The 22,497-nt window shown below is 54.3% G+C and overlaps 1 protein-coding gene and 1 pseudogene across 2 annotated transcripts; one reads left to right on the top strand and one right to left on the bottom strand.

Moving 5' to 3' along the window:
* Window positions 1-127: 127 nt before the first annotated feature.
* LOC309682595 (olfactory receptor 14A16-like) lies at window positions 128-5,789 on the top strand (annotated as a pseudogene). Its single transcript has 3 exons — window positions 128-227; window positions 1,693-1,779; window positions 4,903-5,789. The product of its transcript is annotated as an olfactory receptor 14A16-like (transcript).
* Window positions 5,790-14,648: 8,859 nt separating this feature from the next.
* Window positions 14,649-19,118, bottom strand: LOC309682528 (guanylate-binding protein 1-like). Its single transcript, XM_082496628.1, has 6 exons — window positions 18,898-19,118; window positions 18,680-18,807; window positions 18,131-18,240; window positions 17,613-17,815; window positions 17,253-17,495; window positions 14,649-16,953 (listed from the first exon to the last, which is right to left on the bottom strand). Exons 1-6 carry the CDS (start codon window positions 19,088-19,090, stop codon window positions 16,613-16,615), a joined length of 1,218 nt encoding a protein of 405 aa, XP_082352754.1. The 5' UTR covers window positions 19,091-19,118; the 3' UTR covers window positions 14,649-16,612.
* Between the last annotated feature and the right edge of the window lie 3,379 nt (window positions 19,119-22,497).

Genomic DNA, 22,497 nt, shown 5'->3' with positions numbered 1-22,497 from the left:
AATCTTCCAGGCATCACGGCACCTGGCTCTGAAATGGCAGAAACTGTGCAATACGTGAGCCTTCAGGAATCTGACACGGAGGAGCAGGAGTCCATACCGCAATTTGAATCTCCCCGGTAAAGTCCACATGGATAACACCAGGCAATGCAAACAGTCCCTGGCACATCGCCGAGGAGCGACTGAGAAGGAGGGTGCTCAGTCCATTGCCCAACGGTCCCTTAACCCCCGTAGGGATCAGGGTAGCGGTTGTATCAAAAAGCGTTACTGTGACTGCGGAGGCCATGTCCTTTCTGGCGCTTCCGCTGGTTCGGGCATAATGGCTGGGGCTGACAGGGGCAGGGGAGGGTGGCTTGTGTCATCATGTGCCCCCTCTGCGCGCTGCCCTGGCTGTTTCCCCGACCCGATGGCTGAAGCGGTCTGCTGTCTTGTCAAACCTGGAGTGACACTGGTTGGCGAAGCGACTCCCCTTTTTACATCACGGACCGAGTCCCATCTATCATGGGGATCGGGGGGAAACAAATCTGGCTCCTGCTCAGGATCGACTGGCCTGGGATCGAAAGGGTCGCCTGCAGGCGATTCCTGATCTCCCACAGCCCCCACCACCATGTCGGCTGACACCAAATCCAATGGAGCTGAGGTGGTCTTAGACTGTTCTCCGGGCTTTTGAGTATGCTGTTTCAAGGTCTCAAACAACGTCCACCATGCAGAGAGCCACCCTGCTGCTGTTTTGTCAGACCGGATTGCCGAGTCCCACAGTTTGACCCCTATCTGGTCCCAGGTTTTGGGATCGTAGATAGAACTGGAATCGATCCCCGGGCAGTTTGACCGAGCCCGCATTAACAGCACTTTGAGATCTTAGAGGGTAGGGTTTTGCCGTGTTGTTTCAATATTTTCTGCATTATATTCACTGTGGTTCTCTGCTCCTGGGAAATATCATTCCCCATAGTCCCCGGCTGCTTACCTCCGTCAAGCGGTAGGTAATTAATCATGCACAATGCCGCTTCCTTTCAGCGATGCAAGTTCAGCCGCTTCCTCTCATTGTTTCAAGTTCAGCCACTTCCTTTCAGCGATGCAAGTTCAGGTGCTTCCTTTCAGCGATGCAAGTTCAGGCGCTTCCTTTCAGCACTCCAAGTTCAGCCACTTCCTTTCAGCAATCCAAGTTCAGTCGGGCTCTGCCACCGGTCTGCGGGATGCTGCTATTATAGCCCTGGGTGAAGTGAAACTTCAAGTCCCTGTTCAGGCGTCATTTTTGGCAGATTGAAAGACACGGACTCCGATATCCAGGATCGAAATCAGCTTTATTTAGCAAGCGTGCTCTTTATATACTTTTCTACCAAGGCCAGTAAGTTTCTACTTTACTTGTTTACACCACCGCGTGCTCTAAAAGATCACGTTCCCCCCGAAAAGGGAATCTCTCTTCCCCGTGAGCAGCACCTCCTTATCTAGGGAGTAGCTTCACACAACTTCATCATCTGCCACAACAGTGCTGCAGCTGCTTATTCCTCCCTATTCGTTCTACCACACTTAACCCTTCTTTTGCCTCAGTGCCCACACCTGCTCTCCCCTCCCAGGCCCTGATCCCATCCCTCTGACCCACCCCACGCATCTCCTGGGCCATCTCAGTGCTCGCTGCAAACACCCAGCACTGACATGCTCATCCCACAGGCACCCCACACTTGGGGGTCCCCTCAGGTCCCCTGGGGACCCTCATCAATCCCTCATACCCCAGCCTGACCCAGGACCCCCTCCTGGCTGACTGGTCCAGCTCAAAGTTTGCTGGTGAGTGCCCACCGGGACTGAGGAAGACACAGATATTTACCCCTCCGGCCAGCAGCAGGGACTCGGGCTCTCACCCGTGGTCCCACTCCAGACACTGGCACTGAGCCCCTCACTCACCCCAATCCCTTTTGCCCCCCGCTCTCCCCTCCACGTGCCCACTGACCAGTTCCCCACACACAAGCGTGCCCTCCCGTGCCCTGACAGCGGTTAGGGACTGCCTGGCCAGGTTGCAGCTCTGCAGAAAGGTCAATTTCATTGTATTTCATTGTACCCCATGAAATTTGGCCAACCTCTAGACAGGCATGATGTGGGGGAAGCACTGGCGGGTGTGGCCATTGCGTAATAGCAATGAAATGAAAATGGGATCGATCCACCTTCTCCAACTATCCCTTCTTCCAGCTGCCTTCAGGTATCATAGAAAGGTTTAGGTTGGAAAGGACTGTGAAGATCATTGAGTTCTAATCCCCCTGCCATAGGCAGGGACACCTCCCTCTAGACCAGGTTGCCCAAGGCTACGTCCAGCCTGGCCTTGAACACCTCCAGGGATGGGGCCTCAACAACCTCTCTGGGCAACCTGGGCCAGTGCCTCACCACCCTCAAAGTGAAAAACTTCTTCCTACTCTTCAATCCTCCGGTTTAAAGTCATTCCCCTCGTCCTATCGCTACATACCCCAGTAAAAAGTCCTTCCCCAGCTCTCCTGTAGGCCCCCTTTAGGTACTGGAAGGCCACAATAAGATCTCCCCAGAGCCTGCTCTTCTCCAGGCTGAACAGTCCCATTCTTTCAGCCTCTCCTCATAGGAGAGGTGCTCCAGCCCTCGGATCATCCTCGTGGCTCTCCTCTGGACACACTCCAGCAGGTCCATGTCCTTCTTTTGTTGGGGACTCGAGAGCGGGATGCAGTACTCCAGATGGGGTCTCACCAGAGTGTAGTAGAGGGGCAGGATCACCTCCTTTGACCTGGCTGGTCACACTGCTTTTGATGCAGCCCACCTCTGCAGCCTGTCCAGTTCCCTCTGGGTGGCATCCCTCCCATCCAGCGTTTCTACCTCGCCAAACAGCTTGCTATCATCAGCAAACTTGCTGAGTGAGCACTCGACCCCACTGTCCGTGTCACCGACAAAGATGTACAGGTCCCAGTACTGACCCCTGAGGAACACCACTCGTCACTGCTCTCCACTTGGACATCGAGACGTTGACCGCAACACTTTGAATGCGACCATCTAGCCAATTCTTTATCCACCAAGAGGTCCATTTTTTGAATCTCTTTCTCTTCAATTTAGAGACCGGGATATCATGTAGGACAGTGTCAAACGCTTTGCACAAGTCCAAGTAGATGACATCAATTGATCTTCCCTTGTCCACTGCCGCTGTACGCCCTTTGTAGAAGGCCACCAAATTTGTCAGGCATGACTTGCCCTTGGTGAAGCCATGCTGGCTGTCACCAGTCACCTCCTTGTTTTCTATGTGCCTCAGCAGAGTTGCCAGGAGGATCTGCTCCATGATCTTGCCAGACACAGAGGGGAGACTGACTGGCCTGTAGTTCCCTGGGTCTTCCTTATTTCCCTTTGTGAAAATAGGGGTTACATTTCCCCTTTTCCAGTCAGTAGGAACCTCGCCAGACTGCCATGACTTCTCAAATATGATGGCTGGTGGCTTAGCGCCTTGATCTGCCAGTTCCCTCAGGACCCGTGCATGTGTCTCATCAGGTCCCACGGACTTGTGCACCTTCAGATTCCTCAGGTGGTCTCGCACTGGATCTTCACCTACAGTGGGCGGTTCTCCATTTTCCCAATCCTCGTCTTTGCATTCTGCGTCACGGGCACTGCGGCTGCAGTCCTTGCCAGTGAAGACTGAGGCAAAAAAGTCATTGAGTTCCTCAGCTCTGTCTCTGTCCCGGGTAACCAGTTCTTGAGTTTCCTTCCGGAGAGGGCCCACACTTTCCCTACTCTTTCTTTTCTCACTGACATACTTAAAGAAGGATTTTTTGTTTGTCTTAATGTCCCAGGCCAGATTTAGTTCTGTCTGGGCTTTAGCTTGTCTGACCCGATCCCTGCCTGCTCAAACCAGTCCTGCTCAAACCAAACCTCCCAGGCTACCCGCCCCTGTTCCCACTCCCTATAGGCCTCCCTTTTGCTTTTGGTCATGTCCAGGAGCTCCTTGTTCATCCATGCAGGCCTCCTGGCTTTTCTGCCTGCCTTCCTCTTTGTAGGGATGCAGGTAAATGTTTAAGGCAGTGTGGGGTGGGAGGGTGCAGAGAGCTCACTGGGGGGGAGATCTTCACAGCCTTCTACGTGGTAAGTCTTTGGATGCAGAGCAATGGAGGTGTGGGTGCTAGAGGAATCTCCAAAAGCCAGGGCCATCCCATGGCTGTCCTTGCCAGCAGGGTCCCTGAACACCGTGGGAGGGAGAATTCAGAAAACCCCCTGCTGTTCCCTCCAATGCAGACCCCCTTGCTCTGAGCAAGCCCCCTTGCCTCTCTCCCACCCAGCCAAGCCTCTGCCCTCAGGGCTGTGGGGTCCAAAGCACGAACCAGCTCCTCTGCAGCCAGAGCTCCAGCAGAGCCATGGGGCAGCTCTCCAGCATCTCCCCTGAAGAGCACACAGGCTGAGAGCAGCTGCCCAGCAGACCTCCACGATGCAAATCTGCCCCATAGAAACTTTGTTTTTTTCTGAAAAAGAGACCTTGAGAAGAGGTGAGAGGTTTAGTGGTCTGCAGTGGATCCCTCTGCTCTTGGCCGTGTCTGGTGGCTTTTGAGAGTAGGCCATGCGATCTAAAACCCCCATCAAAGATCTGGCTCCTGCCCCTACCGTTCCCATGAACCCATGGCTGCAGAGCAGGGTTGACTCCTGGGCAGCAAACCAGCAGATGCTCTGCTCCTCAGGGCACACGCAGCCAGCACCAACCAGAGCTCCAGCCATGGAGCTGAAGAAGGTCTCCTGCAAAAGGAAAAGGGAGTTGAGTGTAGCAGGGAGAGCATCCGTGAGTAGTTCCTTTGATTTTGCTCAGAGAACTCTCCCCTAATTTGTCACTGTCTTTCCCTCCACGGAAAGTGCCCCTTGCCCTGAGGCAGCACATGTCCAGCAGCAGCTCCATCACCCACTTTTTCCCCCTGGAGTTTGCAGCCAAGCAGGAGCTGCAGCTCTTGCACTTCTACCTCTTCCTGGGCATCGACCCGGCTGCCCTCCCGGGCAACAGCCGCATCATCACAGCCATAGCCTGTGACCACCACCTCCACACACCCATGTAATTCTTCCTCCTCAACCTCTCCCTCCTCAGCCTGGGCTCCATCTCCACTACTGTCCCCAAATCCATGGCCAATTCCCTCTGGGACACCAGGGCCATTTCCTATGCAGGATGTGCTGCCCAAGTGTTTCTGTTTGTCTTCCTCTTGTCAGCAGAGTTGTCTCTTCTCACCATCATGGCCTATGACCGCTACGTTGCCATCTGCAAACCCCTGCACTAGGGGACCCTCCTGGGCAGCAGAGCTTGTGTCCACATGGCAGGAGCTGCCTGGGGCAGTGGTGTCCTCCATGCTGTGCTGCACACGGCCAATCCATTTTCACTACCCCTCTGCCAAGACAATGCCATAAACCAGTTCTTCTGTGAAATCCCCCAGATCCTCCAGCTCTCCTGCTCACACTCCTCTCTCAGGGTAGGCTGCCTTCTTGTGGTTAATGTCTCCCTGGGGTTTGGGTGTTTTATTTTCATTGTCCTGTCCTATGTGCAGGTCTTCATGGCTGTGCTGAGGTTCCCTTCTGAGCAGGGACGGCACAAAGCCTTTTCCACGTGCCTCCCTCACCTGGCCGTGGTCTCCCTGTATGTCAGCACTGGCATGTTCACCTACCTGGAGCCCCCCTCCACCTCCTCCCACTCACTGGATCTGCTCATGGCTGTTCTGTACTCGGTGGTGCCCCCAGCAGTGAACCCCCTCATCTACAGCATGAGGAACCAGGAGCTCCAAGACACACTGAAGAAGCTGAGTCAATCACTTTTCCTTCAGCAGCAATAAGCTGCTCAGGTCTCTTTACCAGCGATCTCCAGTCCATCTCAGGAACCACCTCGCCTTTGGGCATTTGGTCTGTGATCATCATGTTTGGCCAGGAGTATCTGCATCCACTCCAATTCTCCAGCGTCATGAGCCCAGTCTGTCTGAGGCAGAGGCCTTTGTACATGTCTGTGGCATGATGGTACAGCTGCTCTCCTGTGTCACATCTCTCTAATAAAAGGGGATTTCCTCAGTTCCAGTGTCTGGAGGTTGGACTCTTCTTCCCCAGCTGAAGTGGAGAACCGTCTGAAGAGGTTGCCCCTCCAAGGCCATGCTGCTGTGCTTGGGTTCTGCATGGGCTCGGGGGTGGAGGGCATGGGGCGATGTGTTGGGGAAGGCCTGGGCTGAGCTTTCACCTGTGGGTGACCTCTGGCCCAGGAGTTGGTGAATGCTCAGAAGGGCTCTGCCTTGGACTGTCTCCGCATGGGTTTTGGGCACCACAGCCTGCTCACTCTGCAGAGCAGCACCACCCTCTCAGGGCTCTGTGGGGAGCACGGGGAGGGCCAGGAGTGTCCAGCCAGGTCAGCACAGGCACATTGCCATGGGGAAAGGTTCTCTGGGGAAGGGACGTCCCTGGAGAAGAGCAAAGGAGCAACTCTGTGAGGGGAAGAAATGACCAGGAGAAAGGTATTTCTGCATGCAGCAGCTCGGGGAAGGCTGGTCTTTCGCTGGCGAGATGGGAAGAGGCGAGAAGTGGCTGGGCCGGGCTGGAAAGTGCCCGGCAGAGGAAAAGACCAAAGTTGGCTGAGCTGTGTGACCACGCAGGGTGAGGACTCAGCCCAGGTGGGTTGTGGTGCAGAGCCAGGGCTCCTTGAAGGGAGCTGAGACGTGCAGGCACAGGAGAGAGGAGCCTGGTCTGGAACAATAGTTGCAGCTCTGTTGCTTGGCCACCTCCGGGACAGGGTGGTGACGGGGCCACGAAGCAGCATCCAGAGAGGGGCAGCAAAGACAGGCACAAACAAGGGATTCCTGTGCATTGCCGCCATTGTGCAGGTATGATTGTGGGGAAGGCAAAGCTCCCCTGGAGTCGGTTGCAAGGAATGTCAAGGGCGAAACAAAGAGCTTTTATTGCTTGTTAGAGACCAAGGCTGAGCAAGGGAAATGCAGGGCTGCTGCTGAAGGGGAGGGAGATTTCACACCAGCAGACACAGGGGCAGCTGAGGGACTCAAATGGCCTTTGTCTTTCCTGGAAAGGTCTCCAGGGCTCTGTGCTCAAAGAGAGGGCTGAAGGAGGAGGAGAGCCCATCTTGGCAGGAACCTCATGGAACGCCTCAAGGACAAATGCCAGTTTCTGCCCCTGCAGGGGACAAACCCTGGCAACGACAAAGGGTGGGGGCGACCTGGGTGGGGAGCAGCTCTGTGGAGAAGGTCTTGGTGGTCAGTGATCTGGAGAGGAGCCAGCGGTGTGCCTTAAAGGAAGGGAGGCCACCAGTGTCCTGGGCTGTCTGACCAGGAGCATGGCCAGGAGAGCGAGGAAAGGGACTCTGCAGGTAACTGCATCCAGATTTCTCATCCCCAGTACAGGTAGAATGTTGGTGGTAAGCTGGAGTGGGTTTAGCAAAGGTTGCCCAAGATGGTGGGCTGGAGCACTTGACTTATGAGAAGAGTCTGAGGAAGCGGGGCTTGTCCAGCCTGGAGAAGGGAAGGCCGAGGGGCACCTCAGTGCAGCCTACCAGTACCTACGAGGAGGTTACGGAGAATACAGAGCCAGGCTCTCCACCGGGGTGCATGTTGAGAGGGCAAAAAGCAGTGAGCGTAAGGTGATAGAGAAGAGCTTCAGCACGGAGAAAAGAAAACACTTTTTCTCCATGAACTCAGTGCACCGTTGGAACAGGTCACCCAGAGGGGCTGTGCCGTCTGTGTCCCTGGGGGATTTCAAACTCCGACTGGATCAAGCCTTGAAGAACCCGGTCTGACCCTCTTTCTAACCTGTTTGACTGCAGACCTCCCGAGGTCTCTTCCGACCTGAGCTGTGTTATGATCCTATGACCTCTGGCTGTGTTCCTGGTGCTTATTGGTCATGAATCCTCCTGTGCCCTATGTGGCCATGCAGTGCAAGGCATGGGAACTCCTCCTCCTTCTCCTCCTCGCTCTTCACTGCAACTGCAGCCTGGGAGGCACTGCCTCAGACCTCTGTGTCGTACTCTTGAAACTCATTGCAGTCAGCTTGAACCACCTCCACGTGCCTTGTCTGGCTGCGCACAGGGATGTAGGGAGAAAACCTGGGCTTTCCTGGGCTGGGATTTCTCCACCCCTGCAGTCTGCTTCTCTGCCCCTTCACTTTCTTTCCTACTTGAAGTTGGCACATGTGTGTTTTGGGAATGAGGGGAATGGACCCCAGACAGGACTCCTCAATACAGGCCTTGTATTCATGGTGAGGACCCCCTGCCCAGCCTCCACCTGCAGCTCCAGAGGGGCTCTAATCTCCTCTGCAATACCTGCTTATCCCAGGCAAACACCTCAGGTCCAGTCGGGCCTCCAAGAAAGGCACTGGATGTTTATGGTCAGGCCACTGAGGTCTACCTGGAAATGTGCACATTTTTTTTCAACATTATTAATCAGTCAAAACAACTGAGTACTTTTAATGAAATCACCATATTTTCCCACGTTGTCAGAAAGGGAATGTCCTGGAAGTGCATTATTCATAGGAGAAGTATTGATCTTCCCCTCTACTTGCATGGCAGCTACTCTGTCTACTCCACTGGGAATTTCTTCTCCCTCACCTTTTATGTGTTCCCACCTCTCCTGATTAAGTGACCTCGCCTGAGGGCATCTTTTCAGCAGTCTATCTCGACACATACCCTTCCCATGGCTATCCAGGTTTCCCCCTCCCCTGGCTCGTTGGTCACTCAGATGCCTCCAAACTCTGTGGTTGCTGCTTTGAGCTTCAGAGAATTAGGAAATTGCCCCATCACTGAGAAATGTAATGAACTCTTGACACATATCCTTAATTATGTTTCTATCTATCCTTTCCTAACTCTATCTAAACCAGTTCTTGTGCAGATATCCCTTGTGGAAGGTGGCCCTCGTGAGGTGCAGCTTGGATATGGCGTGTGGAAAAGGATAGTGTTTTGAAGGTTAGCGAATTGCATCATGTGTGGCTTTTTTTTTTTGTGAATGAGGAGAAGTGCTCCTGTGGCAGTTCTCTGAGGAAAGCAGGAGGGAATTGGTGGCAAGGTGCTGTAACATCCAGCTGCAGCCTTCAGTGGAGAAGTCTGCTGTAAGGAGAAGTGATGCAAGGCCCAGGGGTCTGATGAGAGAAATGGAAGGGTTGGGGAGGTGAGGAGCAAGGATGTCCATCGAGTGTCTGGTGTCAAGGGACTGCTTCTCCTACCTGCCCATATCAGCTTAGGTGACCCTCTGGGTCAATACCAGTTCTAGAATGCTGTTATCACTTCTTCAGCAAAATGAAAAGGTAAAATGAATTGACTTTAAAACATATAAATACTTCATTAAGTAGTCATTGAAAACTTCCCCTTTAACTACCCTCCTGAAACCTCTCCAATTAGCTGCTGAAGACTTGAAGAACACTATGGGAAGAGACAAGGCACACGAGGGCTCTCTGCCTTGGAATGAGCCCCATGGTGGTTTTGGTGCTGAGTCCATGGACCTGCAGTGCTGAGAGGAGATTGCACAAACTGCTCAAGGAGTCAGAAGGAAGCACTGAAGTTTCTTGGAGTATTAATGAGCCCCACTGAGGGCCAATTCCAAGACAGCCTCCCCACAGAGTCGTTAGAGCATAAAATTGGAGGCAGTTATGGCAGGCAGGCACAGGCCAAGCAGCGGTGGCTCTGGTGCTGAGTAAAGCCTTAGTGTGTTTTATCACGCCAAATGCCAAGCCCTGACCCCGGCCCCTCAGAAGAGAGATCTTGTCCATCACACACGGCTCAGGGCTCTTCCTGGGACGTGTGTGGTGTGATGCCAAGTGAAGGACAACAGTACAACACCTCCCAGCCTCCCCACGGGGTGCAAGGTGGCAACGTGGCCTCAGTGCCATGAGGTCAGTGTATCTCCTCATCAGCCTTGGTGGCAGAGACATCCGCCATAGCCAAGGGGACAATGACCTCAGTTCTCTCAAGGCCTCTCCGCCTTGCCAGCACCCTTGCCCATCTCCACCATAGGCTGTCCTACACTGTCCCAAGCCCGCACCTCTTTCTCTGCAGGCTGTGGACATCCAGCACATATCCCCACCTTTTCCTCACCCCGGCATGTCCCTTCCTTTACTGACATCTCTCCATCCTCACTGGCTGTTCCTTCAAACACAAAATCATCCGCTAACCCAGACTGCCTCTGAGCGAAATGTTGTGCCAAAACACCACTCTCCTTCAAGTGACATTTCTGTCTCCTCACATCCACCTGGACTTCCAGAACTGCAGTTTCTTGGGATTTTCCTCTCTCATGCTCTTTCCTTCCACCAAAAAGCATGACATCATCTCTGAAAGTAACCATCAAGATTTCTCAGGCCACTACTGTATTTTCCTGAGCCTCCACTTCACCAGGCCAATGAGGTCCCCACCTCTCAGCTTTCCCACACATGGCCTTTAACCCCATCTTGGCAGACGTCTTATGGGCCCGCTCCAGTTCCTCCCCACTCCTCCAGAAAAGGCATGCCCACATGAGGCCACACTATTCCAGATGTGGCCCCACACATGCTGAGTGCGGGCTGGGGGTTGATAACTCCCCTGGCCATGGTGGCCACACTCCTCCCAGTGCAGACCAGTGTGCACATGCCCATAATTAGGGTTAGCACCACTGCCCTGTAATGCCCGGGCCCTTCTCCTCCAGGTTGCTGCTCATCCAGTTCCGGTAGAAGCCTGCCTTGCTTTAAGAGGGGTTGTTTTTCTCCCTAATGTAGAAGGTCAGACCATCAAAAGCTGAAGATTCTGCCTCCTTGAAAACTTCTTGAAGTCTCAGTTGGCCAAATCCCTGAGTTTCTCAAGGTCTACTTGGAGTGAAGCTGCGTTGTGCCAACTGTTAGTGTCAGCGTGCTGGTGGCCCACTGATCTGTGGCATCCCTAAGAAGGTCACAGCATGAGGAAATTATAGGGCAGGGCAGATAAGAAATGAAAAGAGGAGATACTAGTTAAGTGACATTGCATGCCGAGGTAGGTACTACCATGGTGACCATCCCAGAAACACCAAATGTGGGACAAACCAAGGCAAAGCAGGCCCAGTGAGGGAAGGTTTAACAGGGGAGGGCTGTTTGTATGGGAGGGCCTGGGGGTGATCAAAGGGAAGAGCTTGGGAGGGGCAAAAGAGGGAAAAAGAAAATACAAGGTGAAGGCAAGGAAAAGGTCATGGCTGATCCTGGGCCGCATTAGACAAAGTGTTGCCCGCAGGTGGATGGCGGTGATACTTCATCTTCATTCAGCACTGGTCAGGTCACACCTGGCCTACTGGTCCAGTCCTGGGCTCCTCAGTGCAAGAGAGTCTGGGACATACTAGAGAGACTCTAACAGAGGCCCAAGAAGATGATGATGCGACTGCAAGAGGTTGCCCAAGGGAGGTTGTGGAGCCTTGTGACGGATGCACAATCGACGAACAATTCATATCAGCAAATGCTAAAGACGATAGAGGAAAAGGAATTTTGTGTAGGATGTCAGGCACCTGCCTAGAAGCTGCCTGTCAGGGCAGGAAAGGTAATAAAAGAGAGGAGCGAGATCGAAGAAATAGAAGGCAGGAAGGCAGTGAGCTATTGCTGTCCTTCAACGATGATCTGCCATCCGTTCCCTAAGCGAGCTCTCCCCTGCTGTCAGGAGAGCCGTCTGCATACAAGCTATGCACACACAAGGAGGATCCTGTGATACCCCGATATCCGCCACAGTAGATTATGCAAAATTAAAGCCACTGAAGGAAGGAGGCACTTAGGTTCTGATTCCAGCTGGTCCTTGATGACAGCTGGTGAGGTTTCTAATAGATACGGGAGCACAAATGGCAGTGCTAACACAAAGGGATGCCGAGAAGCTGGGTATGAGACCCAGACAGCAAAGAGTTAAAGTCCCCAGGGTAAACGGAGGAAGTGTTATTTGCCAAAGCAGGAGAATCTGTTTATGTTCTCCGGAAAGGAAGCACATATCATCTACCAGCTTTGCAGTTAAAAAGCACAATGACTGGACGAAACTGGTGCCTGGCAGACTGTGGCGTGTGGTCCTTCGGGACAAGCACCGACACCAGCCCCGGTAGGAATTGGGAGGCTACAGTGCGTGCACTCTGCACAGCCCAGAAATCAGCAGTGTACTGCAGGATCCAATTGCTGCTGCAGCAGGAAATGGAATTTCGCATGTCATAACAGACTCAGGAAAAAGGCACATTATTGCCCCACCCCCTGTACAATTCACCCCTCTGGCCAGTCTGAAACCGGGTGGGAGATGGCACCTGAGAGTTGATTATCAACATAATAATATGTTATCATGTATTGCTGTGCCGACACATCTCCGCTAATGGCTGCGTACCCGCTAGTGCAGCTCTAACAGCCACGCTCCAGGCAGCCGCACACCCCTGGATGGCCGTGCTCCATGTCGGAGATATGTTCTTTACGGTGCCCTCGCCGGAGGAGGATAAAGAGAAACTGGCTCTTCCTTGGGAAGGAAGACAATACCCCTTTAACAGACTCCCACAGGGCTACAAACATTCACCCGCGATCGCTCATGCTGCGCTTGCTGAACTTTCACAGAGCGTTCCGCTTCCTCAGGATGTGGAACTCTGCCAAGAGATTATATTCTGATTGGAGGAACTACTCCCGAGAGAGTGGGGGAGTGGCTGCAGCACTGTGGCAGGCACTCCGTAAAGCAGAAGTTGCGTTTCCAGATGAAAAATGCCAGGCAGCAAGTAGAGAAGTAAAGATTTTAGGTACTTCAGAGATTTCAGGCGGTGCAGCAATTCCCCTGGTCAGCTGTTCTGTGAAACAGAACAACTGCAGATGCCCCATTCTAGGAAAGAATGACAACAGCTTACGGGTCCTTCAGGTACTGGAGGAAACAAACCCGTACCTGGATTTTCATCATTGCTCGCCCGCTGTACTCACTTTTACAAAAGGAAAATATGTGGAAATGGAAGGCAGAACATGAAGAGGCAGTCAAAGCCCTCACACAGGAATTAAAAACCTACCGGTCACTGGGGCCTGTGCACCCCTGAGACCCTGTTACAGCAGAGAGGGCTCTGCAGAACATGGTACTTAAGGGAATCTCTTTCAGACCAGGCAAGGGGGCCAAAAAGGCCTTTAGTGTTCAGGTTGACTGCATTTAAAGAGACAGAAGAGAGGTGTTTGGAGTGGGAAAAGGGCCTTTTGTCTTTAGTCCAAGCAGTTAAACAAGGAGAGCCACACTGGGGTCATCCGTTTGGAAAAACCCTGCCGAGACTTATAATGTGTCCCCGCTCTGGGAATGATACGGGGAAAGATACCAGTACACCTCCCCTGGAGATGGGGTTAACCATTGGAGGATTGCTCATCCTTCTCTCAGGAGTGACAATGGCTATTATTTATGCTCATCAATGCGGTAAGTATAGTGCAGTCCACAGCATACGTTTTTCCCAGCTATGGGTACCATCTACCATAGCAGCACCTCTAAGGGAAGGCGACGAGGGCACCTTGCTCAGCGAGATGGAAGTGCCCAGTGCCCAGAGGGTGGTGGTGAATGGAATTCAATCCAGTTGGTGTGCAGTCACAAGTGGTGTTCTCCAGGGCTCGGTGCTGGGGCCGGTTCTCTTTACTATCTTTATCAATGACCTGGATGAGGGGATCGAATGCACCCTCAGTAAGTTCGCAGATGACACTAAGCTAGGCAGGCGTGTTGATCTGCTTGAGGGTATGATGGCTCTACAGAGAGATCTGGACAGGCCGGACCGATGGGCCGAGGCCAATGGTATGAGGTTCAAGAAGGCCAAGTGCCGGGTCCTTCACTCGGGTCACACCAACCCCAGGCAGTGCTACAGGCTTGGGCAGTATTGCTGGAACGCTGCCCGGCAGAAAAGGGCCTGGGGGTCTTTAAAAGACGTGTAGGTGTGGCGCTTAAGGACCTGGTTCATTGGTGGAATTGCAGTGTTAGGTAGTATTACGCGAAACCGGTTCAAGTTATGCCAGGTGAGGGTTAGACTACATATGAGGAAAAATTTTACACTGAAATGGTTGTTAGACATTGGAATGGGCTGCCCAGGGAGGGGGTGGATTCGCCATCCCTGGAGGTGTTTAAAAAAGGGGTAGACGTGGTACTTGGGGACATGGTTTAGAAGCGGTTTTGCCAGGGTAGCTTAGTGGTTGGACTTGATGCTCTTCAAGGTCCCTTCCAACCTCAGCAATCCTATGGTTCTATGTGGTGGGACGGCTCCCAGGACTAGAGTGTGGCAAGGGAGGGTCTCACGGTGTGGGGGCTCAGGAGGGCAAAGAGCACCGGCACAGGAGCCTATGGAGGAGCAGAGCCTGGGCTTTGTCCTCGGGAGCTTCCCCAGGACCTTGCTGGGTGAGCAGGGGCTGTGCTCTGCAGACCTTCCTCTCTCACGGGCAGACCTCCCCTGCAGGGATGGAGTGCCCACAGCGCAGGAAAGTCTTTCCAGGGGCTAGTGCCTGTGGCATGGCGGGGGTGACTGCCTTTGGAGCAGCCCCTCTGTCCAGAAAGAACTCAAAACCCTCTACTCCTTCACCTTACTGCAACGGTTAGTGTCCCTGCTTCTTCTCATGCTGCAGGTGAACATTTCATTGCCTGCAGGGAAGAGGGACACCCCTTTGCCCATGGGTGTGGTGGGTTGACCCCGGAAGGCAGCTAAGCCCCACACCACTTGGGGGATGGAGGAGACAATGGGAAGGGTGAAAGTGAGACAACTCATAGCTCACGATAAAGACAGTTTAATAGATAAAGCCAAAGGTGCCTGTGCAAACAAAGCAAAAGAAGGGATTCATTCTCCACTTCCCATCGGCAGGCAGTCAGCCACCTGCAGGAAAGCAGGGCTCCATCGTGCGTAGCGGTGACTTTGAAGACAAACACCGTAACTCCAAACATCCCCCCTCCCTCCCGCTTTCCCCCGTTTCCATTGCTGGGGCACAGGCTCATATGGTCCGGGATATCGCTTTGGTCAGTTGGGGTCAGCTGTCCCCGCCGTGTCCCCTCCCAACTCCTTGCCCACCCCCCACCTACTCCCTGGTGTTTGAGAAACAGAAAAGGTGCAGACACGCTTCGGTGACAGCTAAAACAGGGGGGTGACACCAACAAATCCAAAACATACAACCACCCCGGCATCTAAGGAGAACATTAACTCTCTCCCAGCCAACCCCAGTACAATAGGGGGGACACCTCCCATGAACCCTCTGTACAGCAGCCACCTCCTGCTGTACCACCCCAGACACCCTCGGGAAGGGGCACTTGGGGATCTCTTGGGTTCCAGATAGACAAGAGGCAGCAGCTTTCAGATGTGGTGAGTGAGCAGAGAGCACGACAGCCCTCTCGGGACAACTTCCTCATCGCTTCAGAGGGAGAAGAGCCTCCCGAAGGACCAGGGTGGGAAGAGCTACGGAGCAGAGGATGGCTTTCACCCACTGCTCCCTGGGTCACGGGCTCACTCCTTCTGGGTCCCTCTGCCCAGGACCGATGCCAAGCAAACCAGGTAGCGCCCACCACGGGGATTCCTGCTCTACTCACAACCTCACAACGTTCCCCATGCCTTCAGATGGAGGGAGAGAGCAGGTGCTCTGGGAGGGAAGAGGACAACAGCTTCTCCTGGAGGAGACACGCATGAAAGCACTATCTACAGTGCAGTACAAGCGAACGTGGATGTCACTTCCCTACTCTACGGCAAGCGTCTTGCAGGAAAGGCTTTCAAACTTTAACAGACTGTTACATGGGCACAATACACACCTCTCTTACTTTGTGACTACAGTCTTGGTAAATATTTCAATGCTTTCATAAGGGAATACACCATAAGCGTGGCATTTGAGAATATACTCTGTCTATTCATCGCCTTCCACCGGTCCTCCCACTCCTTCTGAGCTCTCTCATACTGCTCCTGCACACCTGGGGACAGAGGAACAGAGGTGTTGCAAAGGCGGGAGCTGAGCCCCCAAGCTCCCAAGGACTACTCTTGTCCCCCCCACCAAGCTTGGCCCTCGACAGGCAGTGACATTTCTGCCCCCCAGAAGTTACTTTTCAGCTCCTTGTCCTTCTCTGCCAGGGAGAGTTGGGTGTTGACGATGATTTTTTCCAGAGCCTCTATGCGCGGGAGGAACTCCAGCAGGACAGCATCAGCCTGCAAGAGCACAGATAGAAGAGGAGTCGAAGGGAGAAACAGCAGTTGGGGGAAATGGTTTCCTGGGAGAAGAGGATGGGAAGTGGAGCCTCTCCCCTTGAAGGGGAGCTGCTCTTGTGCCTACCTTCACCCCCTTGCCAGGCAGCTCCCAATATTTCTCCAACAGTGCCTGCTGGTCTGCTTTGAACAGCTCATAACCCCCTGACACACTGTAGGCACCAGCACTGATGTTTTTGTCTATGTCTTGGTAGAGGTTCCAGAGAGCAGCCTCGCAATTGCGACGGGACACCTCCTCGTTGGCCTTGCAGAACGTCGCCTTGATGGCCTCCACCTGGCGCTGTCCAGAAAGATGCAGAGCAAAGGCATCAGCCCAGGCTGAGCTGCGGCCGCCACTCATATCCTAGGAAAAATCAAGCCCTGTTTCCACGGAAATTGGAATCTCCATCTGTGGAGTGATCACTGGCAGGTGAGTGATGGGGAGGGCACTGTGTACCCACAGACATCTCTGCACCGAGTTGCACGGGAGAAGAGGGCATGCCAGGCACAAGAATTAGTCAGCAGGATAGGGCAAATATGTCCCTGGGGAAATCATGGTTGGGCTGGGGAGCACCTACTGTAAGATCTGCCTGGAAATGGCAGATGTCATCCCCAAATGCCTGTTTCTGGAACAGCTCCAGTGCCTCCCGCTCACACTGGCTGTGCAGATCCAGGAGCTCCTCAACGGTCTCCGTCGGCAGCTGCGCCCGCTGATCCATCAGATCATGGTACAACTTCACAGCCTCTTCCAGTGCCGCTGCATTTGCAATCTTGGCCAGAGCGAGCACCGCACTCTCCAGGCATGGCACTGCCCCGCTCTGGATGGCCTCCACGTAGGCCTCTGCCAGTTTCCCCAGCACTGCCAAGGACGACCGAGGATGAGAGATCGGCAACCCCAACACAACCCAGGCTCCCTTTCGGCCCCGGCTCCTGCCATATCCCTGCTGCCTCCCTGCCAGAGTCTGCCTCAACTTCTCTTCCAAACTCTTTCCCACCCGCCTCCAACACCCAGAACCTCCAAATCCAGAGGCAGGCACAGCAGCCAGCAGAATACCTCTCCCTTTCCCCACCGGCATCATTTCACTCTGCATTTGACCCCTCCCCAGACACAGTGCCAGGAGCTGCTGGCCACACAACCGTCTGGATAGCCGTACTCACACGTCCCTGTTATGATGCCGCCACCAGGGATGGTCTTAGGTGAAGACTTCTCCCAGATGTGCCTGCAGAATTTCTCCGCCTGCTGCTGGAATTCAGGATTGATCTCATGATCCTGAAGCTCCTCCAAGCGGACCAGGTCCCTCTTGTGGGCTGGCTGCTCAAAAACAAAGCACTTGCGATTTGGAAAGAGCTGGCAGATGCATTCCCGGGGCTCATTGTAGCGCTGGATCTCTGGGCTGTTACCTGTGGGGTAAGGGGACACGGAGCAAGTTCACCGGGCTTGGGCTGCTCTTGACTTACCCTGAAATGCCGCTGAGTGTGGGGCTGGACGTCTCCAGCAGCACAGCACCATTCCCTTACCAGCCTTCAAATTCAGTGCCATCTCCAAGTAGTCATCGTCAGAGATTTCCTTCCCATCCACCTCCATCTGCAGCGTGAAATCCCGGACAGTCCAGACAAACGTCGGGAAGAAGGAGGCAAACTTTTCGGAATCCTTCCGTTTATCGTTACTCTGCTCGGGTGCTGCTTTCAACTTGACATGCTCGGACAGCTTCATCACATAGCTAGGGAGCTGGCTAAGGAAAGAGGGAGCTCTGCTCTGAAGGCAGGGGCATCGCCATCCTGCAAGCCCCCAGCACTTCATGGGCAAGAGGGGAGACTCTGCGGGGACAGACAACTGCAGGGAACCACCGGAAGGAGAAGGGAGAAAAAGCCTCAGCCCTCAGCTCCACCACATGGCACTCCTGAGGATTCAAAGCACAACACTGGGCACCACCAGCAGGTTCTGCCACTGTTGGAGGAAGTAGCATTTGTCAAGCCCTTGCCCACCACACAGGCAGAGGAGGGCATCCCTGGTGCTGCTGTCCCACCAAGGATACTGCAGTTGCTCCATGGCCTGCTGGTCAATGGTGCCTCTGCTGTTGTAGATCAGGGTGCTGGAGAGCAGTACGGTGAGCACAAAGATCCAGGTGTCGTTCTTGGTGTCGCCCTGGAACAAGAACCCATGGCTCTTGTTAACAACACTCCCAAAGTCTGAGCAGAACCCCAGAGCCCCAGACCCTGAGCACCCCTAACCAACACGCCATGGCAAGCCCAGTGTTTGGAGACACCCACCCCCATGCCACCCCCATGTCTTTCTGCAGCCGCGTTATCCTCAACTCTTTACTCTCAGGGTGCCACCACACCTCTATCCAAGTGCTCCCTGAGCTCCCCATTCCCGTTCTGCTGCTCTTTGCCAGAGAAGCAGAGGAATTTGGCACCTCGTCTACCCCAACCGCCTTCCCCGTGGCCGCCGGCTCTTCCCAGCACACAGGCTGAAGGCCTCCACCGGTGGTGGGAACACCTGCACTCTGGTCCCCGTGGCTGGGCCCTCAAGAGCTTCCCCAAGTGCTGGGAATGCACAAAGGCAGCTTCCGCCTCTGCCACACCTTCTCCACGTCGCCCAGCCCTTCAGTGTCCAGCAGCACCAGAGTGTGTCCAGGCTGGCAGGGGTGAGGTACACACCACATCCAGACCCCTTTGGTGTGGGACTGCAGGCCGCAGCCCAGCGAGAAACCTGTGGGGAGGACGCACGGCTCTCCAGAGTGCTACATAGAGAGGGGGAAACCCAGGTACCTTGGCCAGCCGGGGCCGGGACCTCCCTCACCTTTCCTCTGACCAGCCAGCCTGTTCATGAGGTAGGACTTGCCAGTGCGGTACAGCCCTGTGATGCCCACCACCACCACAGGCTGGGTGATCTCCGACAGCACCTGCAGGGCCTCCTGATGCACCACCAGCCTCTTCGTCTGGCTGTTCTCTATGAGGCAGACAGGCTCCGGCATGTGCACTTCAGATGCCATTGCTGACGCAAACGCAGCCTGCGGAGGAGACGGCGAGACGGCATGCTTAACAAGGTGGGGGCACCCCACAGTCCAAACAGGGACAGTCCTTATCACCCTGCTTCATTTCTCCAAGCCAATCATGCTTTGCATCAAATTCCTTCCACCACACCTCCTCTTTTGGCCCATCGCAAGCGATGCTGCCAAGACAACGACAACACTTAGAAGAGGTGCACAGCCCCTTCCCGTTGGCCACACAACAGGAATGGCTCAATTCTGCAAAGCCCACTGGGACCATGGCAGTGCTCTGCATTGTGTCCTGAACCCCCCGTGGAAGTTTGCTGAGTGCCGAATTGTGCAGAAATGGGTGTGGGACAGAGCAATGGCCTCAGGCAGGGCTCTAGGGCAGAGGAATGGCTGCAGAGTCACAGCAGCACCAAGGGAAGGATAGGTTAGGGGGTGAAATTCAAGCTTCTGGGAGCTGCCTAGGAATGTCTCCATAAATTTCTCATTCCTGACCCCCTCAAATCCCCTCTCACCCCCGGCTGTGCCTCTCACCGGGACATGAGTTCTAGCACAATGTGCAGTTAATTTTCAGCAGTAAGAAGAGGCTTAGCTAAAACGTGAAGTTCCTGAACACAATTGGTCCTGTTTTACCTCAAAACGCACCCACCATGACAAGCCCCCGCACCTGTGGCTTCCCGGGTCAGAAGGAGGCATTCCGCAGCCCCAGTGTGCAGGGCTGCTTGCCCGGGCTGGGGGGAGGCGTGAGGGGAAGGGACTCACCGCTGTCTTCGTCCCCTGTCCGGAGCTGCAAGAACTTTGCTGCAGCCTGGGTCCTGCCCTGACTTTTATCCTCTGCACTTGGCCAGCGGCCCCTCTCCTGCTATTCCGGGAAATCAGGGAGTCTGTGGAGGAAAATGAAACTCAGGATCTGCGAGCAAGAAAATTAACTCTATCCCAGCCAAAACCAGCACAGAATCACAGAATCACAGAATCACAGAATCACAGAATCACAGAATCGTCAGGGTTGGAAGGGACCTCTGGAGATTATCTAGTCCTACCCCCCTGCCAGAGCAGGGTCACCTACAACAGGTTGCACAGGACAGTGTCCAGGCAGGTTTTGAACGTCTCCAGAGTGGGAGACTCCACCACCTCTCTGGGCAGCCTGTTCCAGTGATCCATTACCCTCAAAGTGAAGAAGTTCCTCCTCATGTTAAGATGGAATTTCCTATGTTCAAGCTTGTGCCCATTATCCCTCGTCCTATCAATGGGCACCGCTGAGAAAAGACTCCTCCTATCCCTCTGGCATCCTCCCTTTAAGTATTTGAAAGCATTAATAAGATCCCCCCTCAGTCTTCTTTTCTCTTGACTAAAGAGACCCAAGTTCCTCAGCCTTTCCTCATATGAAAGATGTTCTAATCCCCTAATTATCTTCATAGCCCTTTGCTGGACCCTCTCCAGCAGATCCCTGTCTTTCGTGTACTGGGGAGCCCAGAACTGGACGCAGTACTCCAGATGCGGCCTCACCAGGGCAGAGTAGAGGGGGAGGATGACTTCCCTCCACCTGCTGGCCACACTCTTTTTGATGCACCCCAGGATGCCATTGGCCCTCTTGGCCGCCAGGGCACATTGCTGGCTCATGGTCATCCTGTTGTCCACCAGGACTCCCAGGTCCCTTTCCACAGAGCTGCTCTCCAGGAGGTCAGCCCCCAACCTGTACTGATGCATGGGGTTATTCCTCCCCAGATGCAGTACCCTACATTTACCCTTGTTGAATTTCATTAGGTTCCTCCCTGCCCAACTCTCCAGCCTCCCCAGGTCACGCTGCAAAGCCGCACAGCCTTCTGGCGGGTCAGCCACTCCTCCCAGTTTAGTGTCATCAGCAAACTTGCTGATGGTACACTCTATCCCTTCATCCAGATCATCGATGAATATATTGAACAGGACTGGACCCAGTACTGACCCTTGAGGGACACCACTTGTTACTGACCCTCAACTAGACTCTGCACCACTAACCACAACCCTCTGAGCTCTATCTTTCAGCCAGTTCTCAATCCACCCCACTGTCCATTCATCTAGCCCGCACTTCCTAAGCTTGCATGTGATAACCTTCTTTACATCCAGGTGCTTTGAGATGATAAGAATGAACAAGAAGTCGGGAACAGTCACCGCCACGACAGCTGACCCCCAACCGACCATTTTGCTTTGTTTGCACACACAGCTTTTGCTTTGCCTATTAAAACATCTTGATCTCGACCTATGAGTTCTCTCCCTTCTGATTCTCTGCCCCATCCCACCCGGGGAGGGGCAGCCACCGGCTGTGTGGGGCTTAGTTGCTAGCTGGGGTTAAACCACGACAAGCCCCAGCTATCACCAGCCCCTCCCGGGCTCCAGCAAACCCCACGCACAGACGTGGAGGCAGCACAAGGGCTCAGCCCATGCCCAGTCCCAGAAGCTGCCCCACGGCAACCTCCCGCACCCCCCGCGACTCACTGTGGCAATGGCCAGCTCCACACACACTGCCCACTGCTGGGCTTTGAATCCTCTCTGAGGACCTCACAAGCACTGCCCTCTTCCAGGCAAAGCAAGGCGATCCCCAGGGGGGGACAAGAGGCTGCCCCTCATGTCAAGGGCACTCCCCGCATAGTAGGGAGGAGAGGAAAGGTTCGGGCATAGCGCCCCAGCTTCGGCCAGTCCTAACGCGCGTGCAAAGCCACAGGGGGGTGAACACCCGCTCCCAGCCACCCATTCCTCTTGCTCAGTGCCAGAGCCTACGGAGACGTTTGGGCCACCTCCTCCTCCCACCCGCTTGGGTCCCTGTCACTTGCTGGGGACCCCGTGGCTTCCCGGGGTCAGAAGGAGGCATTCCGCAGCCCCAGTGTGCAGGGCTGCTTGCCCGGGCTGGGGGGAGGCGTGAGGGGAAGGGACTCACCGCTGCCTTCGTCCCCTGTCCAAGGCTGCAACAGCTTTGCTGCAGCCTGGGCCCTGCCCTGACTTTTATCCTCTGCCCGTGGCCAGCGGCCCCTCTCCTGCTATTCCGGGAAATCAGAGTGAGTCATAGAGCAGAAGTGAAAGTCAGGCACTGGTAGGCAGGAGGAAAACCCCACCCAGAGAGACCGCCCATGGTTTGACAGGGCCCACAAGCTCAGCACAGAAACTCGGAGCAGACAATGTAAAGACAGTTTAATAACTGAAGGACCAAGAACAAAAAACAAGCGACCCAAAAGCAAACCCTCACCACCTCCCAACCGCATGTTATCCCACACCGGGGCGTGAACCATTCCCCTAATGTCTGCGCACCCCACATCGCTTTTCCCCCCGGCTTGTGGTGGAGTGAAAGACACGAACTCCGATATGCAGGATTGAAATCAGCTTTATTAAGCAAGCGTGCTCTTTTTATACTTTTCTACCAAGACCAGTAATTT

The sequence above is a fragment of the Vanellus vanellus genome (genome assembly GCF_965231255.1).
Source record: "Vanellus vanellus genome assembly, chromosome: 30".
Lineage (NCBI taxonomy): Eukaryota > Metazoa > Chordata > Aves > Charadriiformes > Charadriidae > Vanellus > Vanellus vanellus.
This window is presented reverse-complemented; position numbering and strand designations above follow the sequence as displayed.

Coding starts and splice junctions, on each gene's coding strand:
- LOC309682528 (XM_082496628.1), bottom strand. CDS start 19,090: ATGGCATCTGAAGTGCACATGCCGGAGCCTGTCTGCCTCATAGAGAAC. Junction 17,816..18,130: donor CAGGCCATGGAGCAACTGCA/GTATCCTTGGTG, acceptor CCAGCTCCCTAG/CTATGTGATGAAGCTGTCCG. Junction 17,496..17,612: donor GGCACTGAATTTGAAGGCTG/GTAAGGGAATGG, acceptor CTTACCCCACAG/GTAACAGCCCAGAGATCCAG.